This window comes from Procambarus clarkii, chromosome 69 (genome assembly GCF_040958095.1).
Source record: "Procambarus clarkii isolate CNS0578487 chromosome 69, FALCON_Pclarkii_2.0, whole genome shotgun sequence".
NCBI lineage: Eukaryota > Metazoa > Arthropoda > Malacostraca > Decapoda > Cambaridae > Procambarus > Procambarus clarkii.
Window position 1 is genome coordinate 20,070,231 of NC_091218.1, and position 12,627 is coordinate 20,082,857.

The 12,627-nt window shown below is 50.0% G+C and overlaps 1 protein-coding gene across 1 annotated transcript in view; it reads right to left on the reverse strand.

Moving 5' to 3' along the window:
* Positions 1-12,627, reverse strand: part of LOC123772100 (uncharacterized) — a 226,668-nt gene that overhangs the window by 35,105 nt on the left and 178,936 nt on the right. Inside the window, exon 2 of the mRNA XM_045765049.2 lies at positions 11,560-11,663. Within this exon, the coding sequence (XP_045621005.1) occupies positions 11,560-11,663 (104 nt within the window). The remainder of the gene's footprint in view (positions 1-11,559; positions 11,664-12,627) is intronic.

Genomic DNA, 12,627 nt, shown 5'->3' on the forward strand with positions numbered 1-12,627 from the left:
TACCGCAGAGGCCGTAAGACAGTTCACAGGTCTTGTAGGATTTTATCGTTCATTTATTGCTGGATTCTCTATTATAGCCGCTCCGCTTTACAAGTTGCAAAGAAAAGATGAACCCTTTGTTTGGGGAGAGGCCCAGGATCAGTCATTCAAAAAACTCAAAGCAGCCTTGATTTCGTCACCTGTCCTTAGGTACCCAGATTTTTCTAAACCTTTTACGTTGGTTACAGATGCTAGTGACATAGGTCTAGGTGCTGCATTACTTCAAACAGAAGGTCACAGAGATCACGCAATAGCTTATGCTAGCCGCACATTATCCAAAGAAGAGAAAAATTATAGTGCAACAGAACGAGAAGCCTTGGCAGTTGTTTGGGCACTTAAACATTTCAAGGATACAATTTATAATTACCCAGTTCATGTTCTTACAGATCACCAACCATTAATTCCCTTGTTCAAAAATAAGAATCCAGTTGGGAAGTTTGCTAGATATTTGCTCACAATTCAAGAATTCAATCCCACATTTGGATATATTCCAGGAAAGCAAAATGTTGTAGCCGATGCGTTTTCTCGACACGTAGCTGCGATTCAGTTAAATTACCCAGCATTAGATGCTACAGTAGTAGAAACGGAACAAAGACAAGACCCCATATGGGCACCTGTCATTAAATTTTTGACTAAGCAAGACACTCGCCCGATTCATAAACCGCCAGTACCATTGAAAGAACTAGTTATGTTGGACAATTTACTGTGTAGAGTAGTAAAGCTAGGGACAGCCCCGAGGAAATGTTGTCAGTTAGTTGTTCCAGCTGTCTTGGTACCAACTGTGTTAAAAATTATCCATGATGCTCCTGCAAGTGCACATCCAGGAAAGGATCGTACACTCCAACAAGGTCGATTGAAATATTTTTGGCCAAAAATGGCTAAGGAGATTGCTCATTATGTTGACAGATGTTTAACTTGTTTACAGCACAAGGGACATGTTTCAGGACCTAATCCAATTCAGGTGTACCCAGCAACTAAAGCTCCTTGGGAACGAATATCGATGGATTTATTGACAAATTTTGCGGAAACAGAGAAAGGGAACAAACATTTGCTTGTAATGGTCGATAATTTTTCACGGTTTTGCGAACTAGTTCCTATCCCGAACAAAACAGCTGAAACCATAGCCAGCGCATTCCATGACCAAATAATTTGTAGATATAGTATGCCTAAAGTAATCCTTTCAGATAATGGTCCAGAATTCAGTAATAGTATTCTAACTAGCTTGTGTGATTTATATAACATCAAAAAATGTAGCATCATGCCTTATCATCCGGCAAGTAATGGACTAGCTGAACGTACTAACAGGAAAGTGTTAGATGCCTTGAGAGTCACGTTGAATTTTGATAACAACAATTGGGATGATTTTATACCCTTAATTCAGTGTGCTATAAATTCTTCAATTAATGTTTCTACTGGTGACACACCTCACGCTATTCTTTATGGTACAGATAAGATCCTCCCTAATGAATTGATTAACGTACCTCCTACTCCCTTATATAACGTAGATGATTTTGTTCAAGTGAAGCGTAGACAAATGCAACTAGTATTCAAGAAAATACGAGAACAACTGTCCAAAGCAACAGCCGAGTTCACTCTAGCAAGGAATGCACGAGCTAAACCCAATAAAATAACTATTGGATCTGTAGTAATGATACTTAACCAACACAGGTCTGGTCCTATGTACAAGTTAACTAAGAAATTTTTGGGTCCATATAAGGTAATCGAGCTTATTAAAGGTAACAAATACAGACTTAAGAACTTGTTAACAGGAGAGTATATAAATGAACATTTAGACCACATGAAGTTAGCTAAAATGACTGTTGACGAGACTGATGAGGAAGATGACAATGAACTTACCCAGACAGATACTCCTACTCGGACACCACCTTCTGTGGTTGACAGACCACTTGATGTTCAGCAACCCCATACTAGCAATTATAATCTTAGATCTAGACCTCTCGTTTCAACCGTGCACTCACCACATGTCCATTGGCTAGATGTTAACGAGGATATCTCTCAAGATGATAGTTTGTCGCATGAAGTTTCACCTGTTCCGGACCTTCAGTCAGAGCCAGAGTTGTATAGTGCTCTGGATGAGCTAGGTGTAGATATCCGCAGAATTTATAATTGATTGCACTCTGCAGTTATTCTGTTTGTTTTGAAAAAAAAAACTCATTTGCAGTATTTCTACCACATGTGTCTTATTATTACCATTATATATAATGTATAGTTTTTCTCAACTTTATTTTGTTATAAATTAGATGCCATTGTTAAGTCTACTACCATTTGTATTTTTACAGTGCTTGTCATAGGAGTTATTATTGTTCTAGCAACCACATTGTGGCCAGTGAATCCTGACTGCTATCACGCAGATGTTAGTCTTCTTGATCCAGGTCTTGTATATGCTTGTAAATATATTGCACATTATATATATTGTACATTGGTCTTGTAAATATATTGTATATTTCGAAAAAAAAAAAAAAAAAAGAGAAAAAAAAAAAAATTATCTATCTTGAAATTCAATTGTGGTTGTTAGGTCAGAACTTTGTTCTATTAATGTAATAATTGTTTAATTTTGTATGGTTTTCAAGCACTTGCCATTGACACATGTTAATTTTGTTTAGGCAATACCTTGAGTTGTATTGTTCATATCTGATCAGTAGACATACACATGTTCTTAATACTCTGGTTTAATCAAAGAATTGTTACCATGATTTCACCTATTATGATGAATTTTTTTTTTTTGGTGCATATATGCCGAGTTGTTTGTATTACGCACACCTGATCTTCTTTCAATGTTTTATTATGCAAATTTCACATGTAAGCCATTATTGTATGCCACCGAGGTCCTTTCAGTATCATTGTAACTATATAGCTAGCCAGAGCTTGTCGACAAGGGACGTCGACTTGGTAGCGTGTCCGAGCGGTGTTATACTCAAATTCTGTCAGTTGAAATGTAACCAATCACAGGCAAGTAGGCCTCTGACGTCATGCCAGACAGAGGAGCATCAAGCATGCTCCCAGCAGCCTCAGTTATCCTCATAGACTCAGAGTAGAAGGACCTCGGCTAGGCAGTTATATACCTTGCTATCTCAGTCAATAAATATATACAGAAGCGCTACTGTGTCTACATTCTACCCGAACAAGGCAAACGAATACACACACACACACACACACACACACACACACACACCCACACACACACACCACACACCCACACACCCACACACACCCACACACACCCACACACACCCACACACACCCACACACACCCACCCACCCACCCACCCACCCACCCACCCACACACACACAGACACACACACACACACACACACACCACCCCTACGCCACAGTTCTCACCTTAAATCATAATTGAGGATAGAAATAGCCTTAGCTACTCTATTCCTCCGAGACGTATCTTACCGCCTCAACAAACGTACCTGAACTTAGAGTGCTGCATTATGTTACCATAAGTCATGTATTATTATTATTAATGTCTTAATATATGTAAATAAATATGGTATTATTTTATACAACATTTGTCTACTAAAAGAAGTGATACAATTGCTTCATTTCATATCAGTATTACTACATTACCCGTCACGTAATATTGTATTAGCTGAAGGTATACTCGTTGTATTATACATCATGCCAGTCTTGCCTCCAACGATGAGTATGCTTTATACATATCCAGATTGGTGAAGGGTTGAGCTGTAGTGTATGCTGGTGCACCATCTGGGTGGCGTGGTGCACCATCTGGGTGGCCTGGTGCACCATCTGGGTGGCGTGGTGCACCATCTGGGTGGCCTGGTGCACCATCTGGGTGGCCTGGTGCACCATCTGGGTGGCCTGGTGCACCATCTGGGTGGCGTGGTGCACCATCTGGGTGGCCTGGTGCACCATCTGGGTGGCCTGGTGAACCATCTGGGTGGCCTGGTGCACCATCTGGGTGGCCTGGTGCACCATCTGGGTGGTCTGGTGCACCATCTGGGTGGCCTGGTGCACCATCTGGGTGGCCTGGTGCACCATCTGGGTGGTCTGGTGCACCATCTGGGTGGTCTGGTGCACCATCTGGGTGGCCTGGTGAACCATCTGGGTGGTCTGGTGAACCATCTGGGTGGTCTGGTGCACCATCTGGGTGGCGTGGTGCACCATCTGGGTGGTCTGGTGCACCATCTGGGTGGTCTGGTGCACCATCTGGGTGGCCTGGTGCACCATCTGGGTGGTCTGGTGCACCATCTGGGTGGCCTGGTGAACCATCTGGGTGGTCTGGTGCACCATCTGGGTGGTCTGGTGCACCATCTGGGTGGCCTGGTGCACCATCTGGGTGGCGTGGTGCACCATCTGGGTGGCGTGGTGCACCATCTGGGTGGCGTGGTGCACCATCTGGGTGGCCTGGTGCACCATCTGGGTGGCGTGGTGCACCATCTGGGTGGCCTGGTGCACCATCTGGGTGGCGTGGTGCACCATCTGGGTGGCGTGGTGCACCATCTGGGTGGCGTGGTGCACCATCTGGGTGGCGTGGTGCACCATCTGGGTGGCGTGGTGCACCATCTGGGTGGCGTGGTGCACCATCTGGGTGGTCTGGTGCACCATCTGGGTGGCGTGGTGCACCATCTGGGTGGCCTGGTGCACCATCTGGGTGGCGTGGTGCACCATCTGGGTGGCGTGGTGCACCATCTGGGTGGCGTGGTGCACCATCTGGGTGGCCTGGTGCACCATCTGGGTGGCCTGGTGCACCATCTGGGTGGTCTGGTGCACCATCTGGGTGGTCTGGTGCACCATCTGGGTGGTCTGGTGCACCATCTGGGTGGCCTGGTGCACCATCTGGGTGGTCTGGTGCACCATCTGGGTGGTCTGGTGCACCATCTGGGTGGCGTATGGCAGGCCCCATAGTATCTGAGGTGTTGGGAAGGCCTGGTCATGCATGTGTGTGATCACTTACTCTTGGAGAGTGATTCTTGTGGTGGTGTGTGGTGGTTCATGGACCTCGTAGTCACTGGTGGTGTTTACTGCTTCGTGGGGGTCTTCGGGGTCTGGGACACACAGGTGCTTCATGCGGTACAGCGGCCTTCTGGCCAGGTAGCTGAGCCTGGTGTTCATCAGCATCATGTTCAGTGTCTCATGGATTTGGTGTGTTCTTACCCTGTCCGCCAGCGACAGGCCGCGAAGCGAAGTGCTTTATTTTGGTCCCGTTGGATCTTCAGGTTGTTGGGAAGGTTGAGGGGGACGTTAGGGTACTCCAGGCTAGGCCTTGTGGTCATTCTGTACAGGTGGAGCTTCATGTGGGATGGGGCTTGTCTGAAGCGGGAAAGCTCGGAGACGTACTGGGTGGCGTTGAGTAGCCTGTTAAAGTTGTATCCGAGCACTGTGTTGGAGTCTGAGATAGCAATGGGTTCACCCATGGTCCTTATCCCCACCACATCTTCGATTGAGAATGTCATACATCCGACAGTGCTTATTTGGATCTTGTCTGGATTAGTGGTGATCCTCCATTTTCTTCCCCAGTTAGCAGTCGTGGCTAGTTCTACGTTCACCTTACGGGTTACAGTCGCGTGTTTGGCTGCTTGGGTTACATGTTATTACGTGTGTTACGTCGTCCACAAACTGGACGATAATGGTGTCCTTGTACTCTGGTTGGTGAAGGTCATTTACAAAGATGTTGAAGAGGACGGGGCTCAGACCTAACAGCTGGAGTCCCTTGGGGGACTCCAGCTGTTAGGGTGAAGGCTGCTGCAGCTTTCGCCTTGAAGCTGGGAGTAACTTGTCTGTTCTTTAGGAAATTTCTGATCAGCCTGAGGAGGGTCCAGTTTAGGGCTGGTAAGTCTGCTAATTTATACAGCAGACCATCGTGCCATAGGCTGTCGAAGGCCTTGTGCACGTCTCTCCTCGCAATCACGGCTCCCTGTTTTTGCTGGCGAATTGACCTGAGAGCATCGTAGATGTTTATTGCGTGCTGGGTTGACCGTTGCGCTCGAAAGCCAAACTGTTTTTCTGTGAAGAGATTGTTGTACTGCATATAATAGTTGAGACGGTTGGACATGGTTTTTTCAAAACACTTGCTTATTGTGTCTAGGAGGGAGATTGGGCGGTAGTTGCCGGGCTGGTGGGGGGTCTTTTGGGGGGTTTGGGGATGAATATCGTCGAAAAGCGACGTTCTTCGTAAGAGGACGTTCACCCGCCCCTCTACCCATATTACCTCCAGTAGTATATCGTATCGTTTCTAAGCCCTGCAGCGGTTCAGTTGTTTAATACACCATCTACGAGCCCCGAGGAGCTCCGTGGTTGTTTATAATAGTAGTGACCTTCCGCTGTCGGGTCTCCAAGATCGCCAACTGTAAGATGAAGAAAGCGAGAAGATGTACAGGTTTCGTAACTGGTTGTGTGAATGCTCGACGACTCGTGATCCACTCAGCACGTGTTGTTGTTTAAGATTCAGCTACCGGGAACAAAACGGTCCAAGTAGCACGGGCTATGGTGAGCCCGTAGTGGACTTACCTGACACAGGAGCGGGGCTGTAACTTCGTCGCCATGTGTCAGGCCGCTACTATTAATTGCAGGTGGGTGGTGGTTGTTATAGATTCAGCTACTCGGAACAAGTTCTAAGTAGCACGGGCTATGGTGAGCCCGTAGCTTATCTGGCACAGGAGCGGGGCAAGTAGCATGGGCTTTGGTGAGCCCGTTGTGTACATACCTGGCACAGGAGCAGTGCGTGTGCAGGTGGGTGGTGCAGGTGTCTTAGTTGACCCGTGGGAGAGGTGCAAGTGGGAGGTGCAGGTGTGGTGAGTTACTACAGGTGGGAGGTGCAGGTGTGGTGAGTTACTACAGGTGGGAGGTGCAGGTGTGGTGAGTTACTACAGGTGGGAGGTGCAGGTGTGGTGAGTTACTACAGGTGGGTGAGAGTGTCGGGGCGGGGCTGAGGGCTCCCGGAGCGAGGGGTCGCGCCACCAACGTCAGCCATCACCTGCAGCTTGACGGGTACAATACTCTCCTCTCATACAGCCAAGACATAAACAATGTAAGGCTCCATTATAGCGTGGAGAGGCAGGGGGGCCGGGCCTGGGCCGGGCCTGGGCCGGGCCTGGGCCTGCCACACACGGAACGCTCCCGCAGTCTTACTAACATTAACACACAAGCCCAGACTCTGCCTACATGATTTACACCCCGCGCCATCATACCCAGATGAAGACGTGCCCAGTCATGCCCACCACACCATTATCTGGCCAATTCTACAATTCTTGGAAGTTTGAAGCATTTAGGGTCTTGCGGATGAGTGGACAGCGTTCTGGGGTCGTAGTCCTAAGGGCCCGGGTTCGATTCCTGGCAGAGGCAGAAACAAATGGGCAGTTTCTTTCACCTTGATGCCCTGTTCACCTAGCAGTAAATAGGTACCTGGCAGTTAGATAGCTGCTACGGGCTGCTTCCAAGGGATGTGTCCGTGTGTTAGAGAAATAAATGTAGTAGACATAAGAGGAAAAATAAATGGGTTAGAAAGGCGGGACCCAAGAGCTAATAGCTCGATTCTGCAAATACAAATAGTAAATACACACAGTAAAAATGCAAGGAGGCCGAAGAGATCTATACCAAGAGTAACAAAGGAGGAGGTATATAGAAGCTATGGTTTAACAGTGCCAGGAAGCTCAAGTGAGACGCCCCACACACACACACACACACACACACACACACACACACACACACACACACACACACACACACACACACACACACACACACACACACACACACACACACACACTCATAGTCCTTTGGGGCCCGGGTTTCATTTCCGGCCGAGGCAGAAACAAATGGGCAAAGTCTTTTTCATCTGATGCCTCTGTTCACCTTGCAGCAAATGGCAACCTTGGAGACAAAGCTGTTACGGGCTGGACCTCGAGTGTGTGAGGGTCGAGAGAATAATTTATATAGATACAAGGAGGAAAACAGGTCGGGGGTTGGTACCTTAGACAGCCGCTACTTAGACAGTCGGGGTCCAAGAGCTAACAGCTTGATTCTGCAGGTACACATAGTGTACACACCCACCTACACCCTCTAGGGCACTCCAGGTGTCCAGCACTACACCTGTACTTGCTGCACCCTACTGGACACTGGGGGGGGGGCACAGGGGGAGCGGGACACTGAGGGGGGGACACTGGGGGGAGCGGGACACTGGGGGGAGCAGGACACTGGGGGAGCGGGACACTCGGGGGTAGGACACGGGAGGAGGGACACTGGGGGAGCGGGACACTGGAGGGAGCAGGACACTGGGGGAGCGGGACACTCGGGGGTAGGACACGGGGGTAGGACACGGGAGGAGGGACACTGGGGGGGGCACTGGGGGGAGCGGGGCGCGGGACGGTGGGGGGGGGGAGGGCAAGGGACAGGAAGGAGGTATAATCAGTGATGGTAAGGCAGGTTAATAAGGTATAAATTACAGGACGGAGTAGGTCTCATAAAGAGGCAATGGAACCTGCCCGGCATGGGTGATGAGGGTGACCGGCCAGGGCCGGGCCAGGGCGACCAGGGCGGCCAGGGCGGCCAGGGCCGGGCCAGAGCGGCCAGGGCCGGGCCAGGGCGACCAGGGCGGCCAGGGCGGCCAGGGCCGGGCCAGAGCGGCCAGGGCCGGGCCAGGGCGGCCAGGGCCGGGCCAGAGCGGCCAGGGCCGGGCCAGGGCGACCAGGGCGGCCAGGGCGGCCAGGGCCGGGCCAGAGCGGCCAGGGCCGGGCCAGGGCGACCAGGGCGGCCAGGGCCGGGCCAGAGCGGCCAGGGCCGGGCCAGGGCCGGGCCAGGGCCGGGCCAGGGCCGGGCCAGGGCGTGTACAGAAGCAGTGCTGGAGGTGGTCTGGTGTCAATGTGCTGCCTTACTGCCCAACAATGGTGGCTCACCTCACAAATGGGTGTTCATATGTAGACTGGCGAGTCTGCAGAGGGCAGCAGAGCCCAGCTCACTACCGTCGGCGTCCTCGACGATCTTCTCATACACTTCTTGGTTGTGTATCTGGCATGCATTGTGGCCTCGGCACAAGGTCTGATATTTGTACAGTTCTTACCTCTGGGACAACCCGGCTGGAGTGGAACAATTAGGGCAGCTGGAACAAGATGGAGACAGGTGGGGGGAGGGGGGGGGTTATCTTGAGGTTATCTTGAGATGATTTCGGGGCTTTTAGTGTCCCCGCGGCCCGGTCCTTGACCAGGCCTCCACCCCCAGGAAGCAGCCCGTGACAGCTGACTAACACCCAGGTACCTATTTTACTGCTAGGTAACAGGGGCATAGGGTGAAAGAAACTCTGCCCATTGTTTCTCGCCGGCGCCTGGGATCCAACCCGGGACCACAGGATCACAAGTCCAGTGTGCTGTCCGCTCGGCCGACCGGCTCCCTTGTCTCTTAATTAATTTCTTAATTCTCACACAAATTGACAAACTCTCGATCTAGGATTACTACCCCGCCCGCAGGGACCCCCTTCCCCGACACACACCCGACACCCGACACGCCGCCAGTGTCGGGTGTCGGGTCTCGGTCTCTCTCTCGGTGTCTCTCTCTCTCTACGATAGAGACAGACATATTCTTGTAGAATACTGCACACTAACACCCTGGCCACATACAACACTAACACCCTGGCCACATACAACACTAACACCCTGGCCACATACAACACTAACACCCTGGCCACATACAACACTAACACCCTGGCCACATACAACACTAACACCCTGGCCACATACAACACTAACACCCTGGCCACATACAACACTAACACCCTGGCCACATACAACACTAACACCCTGGCCACATACAACACTAACACCCTGGCCACATACAACACTAACACCCTGGCCACATACAACACTAACACCCTGGCCACATACAACACTAACACCCTGGCCACATACAACACTAACACCCTGGCCACATACAACACTAACACCCTGGCCACATACAACACTAACACCCTGGCCACATACAACACTAACACCCTGGCCACATACAACACTAACACCCTGGCCACATACAACACTAACACCCTGGCCACATACAACACTAACACCCTGGCCACATACAACACTAACACCCTGGCCACATACAACACTAACACCCTGGCCACATACAACACTAACACCCTGGCCACATACAACACTAACACCCTGGCCACATACAACACTAACACCCTGGCCACATACAACACTAACACCCTGGCCACATACAACACTAACACCCTGGCCACATACAACACTAACACCCTGGCCACATACAACACTAACACCCTGGCCACATACAACACTAACACCCTGGCCACATACAACACTAACACCCTGGCCACATACAACACTAACACCCTGGCCACATACAACACTAACACCCTGGCCACATACAACACTAACACCCTGGCCACATACAACACTAACACCCTGGCCACATACAACACTAACACCCTGGCCACATACAACACTAACACCCTGGCCACATACAACACTAACACCCTGGCCACATACAACACTAACACCCTGGCCACATACAACACTAACACCCTGGCCACATACAACACTAACACCCTGGCCACATACAACACTAACACCCTGGCCACATACAACACTAACACCCTGGCCACATACAACACTAACACCCTGGCCACATACAACACTAACACCCTGGCCACATACAACACTAACACCCTGGCCACATACAACACTAACACCCTGGCCACATACAACACTAACACCCTGGCCACATACAACACTAACACCCTGGCCACATACAACACTAACACCCTGGCCACATACAACACTAACACCCTGGCCACATACAACACTAACACCCTGGCCACATACAACACTAACACCCTGGCCACATACAACACTAACACCCTGGCCACATACAACACTAACACCCTGGCCACATACAACACTAACACCCTGGCCACATACAACACTAACACCCTGGCCACATACAACACTAACACCCTGGCCACATACAACACTAACACCCTGGCCACATACAACACTAACACCCTGGCCACATACAACACTAACACCCTGGCCACATACAACACTAACACCCTGGCCACATACAACACTAACACCCTGGCCACATACAACACTAACACCCTGGCCACATACAACACTAACACCCTGGCCACATACAACACTAACACCCTGGCCACATACAACACTAACACCCTGGCCACATACAACACTAACACCCTGGCCACATACAACACTAACTACGGTCACCACACACCACACACTCCAACATTTACACTCAACAGAAATACGTGAAAGTGTATTCAGGAAAATTGAGTGCAAAATTTTCCTGTCAAATTAAGAGCCGCGTGAGAGCCGCGAGGTGGCCTGTTCGCCAGCAGACACGAAATGAGAAGTGTGTTTGTAGCGACAACACCACGAAGCTAAAGCTGGCTTGCAGCGAGGAAAATGCAAGTGAGCGGCAGTGCTCAGATCCTAGCGTGAGGTAGTGTCCTTAAGTGAGGAAGGTGAGGTAGAGGTAGAGAGAGACACTGGAACACTTACACTGGCGTAGACTTTGCCGCGCTTGTTCATGCAGAGGAAGAGTCCCGTGGCCTCGCTCCGGACCTCCATCACGTCGCGAAGGATGGGTCGCACGTACAGCAGCGCTGCGGGGGTGGGAGACACTGTTAGTCACGCCTCTATACACACTTAAGATCTACCTCTACATGCATCTTCATTCACACGTGTCTACACCCATCTACACTCACCCCCCGCCAAACACACACCGAAACTACGACATTGGTACAACGTTCGAACAAGTTTTAACACCTCCTAACCAGTTATAACAACCAATATAGCAAGTTGTAACAACGTTCTAATACGTCATAAACACGTTAAGCCAAGATGTAACAACTTTATTACAAGTTGTAACAAGCAGAAAATAGAGACAATTACGGTTTGTGTTTCCAGGGCCACCCCTCACTCTCCCTTGTTCCCATGAATCACAAGCTTGCCCTATTATTTGACCCACCACCCCACAAATCCCCAAAGGCCTAATTCGTTTCCCAGACCCAAACTGTCTGCCCTTGTCTGTACATTCGCTCTTTCACCGTCCATGCCAACACCGCTGCTCTGGCCACCAACCTTACCACCACAACCACCAGTCCCCCGGTGCCACACACCCCACCAGACATCATGGCAGTCTCATGTAACAGAAAACAGATAAGTAGCGAGATATATAATCATGTATACAAATGATGATTAGATCACAAACACGTCAATTTTACCATCAACAAACTCACAGTCAGAATCCAGATGTAACTGTGCTCACAGAATTATACATCCAGAGGGAACAGTGCAGCGGACTGCAGCAGTTGCAAGCTGGAATGGGGCCGGACTTGCATTACGGCCGGACTTGCATTACGGCCGGACTTGCATTACGGCCGGCCGCAGCACGCCAAGCCACACCGGGACGTAGAAGGGACACATTTCCATAACCAACATACTATACACCCACAAGAATGAGGAAAACAAACTAGCCGACCTCTCACCGTGTTCGAAGAAGGAATTGATAAACACCTCCAAAGGATATCCCATCAACCGGCTCCGTCTAACAGCGTAGTTGACCCG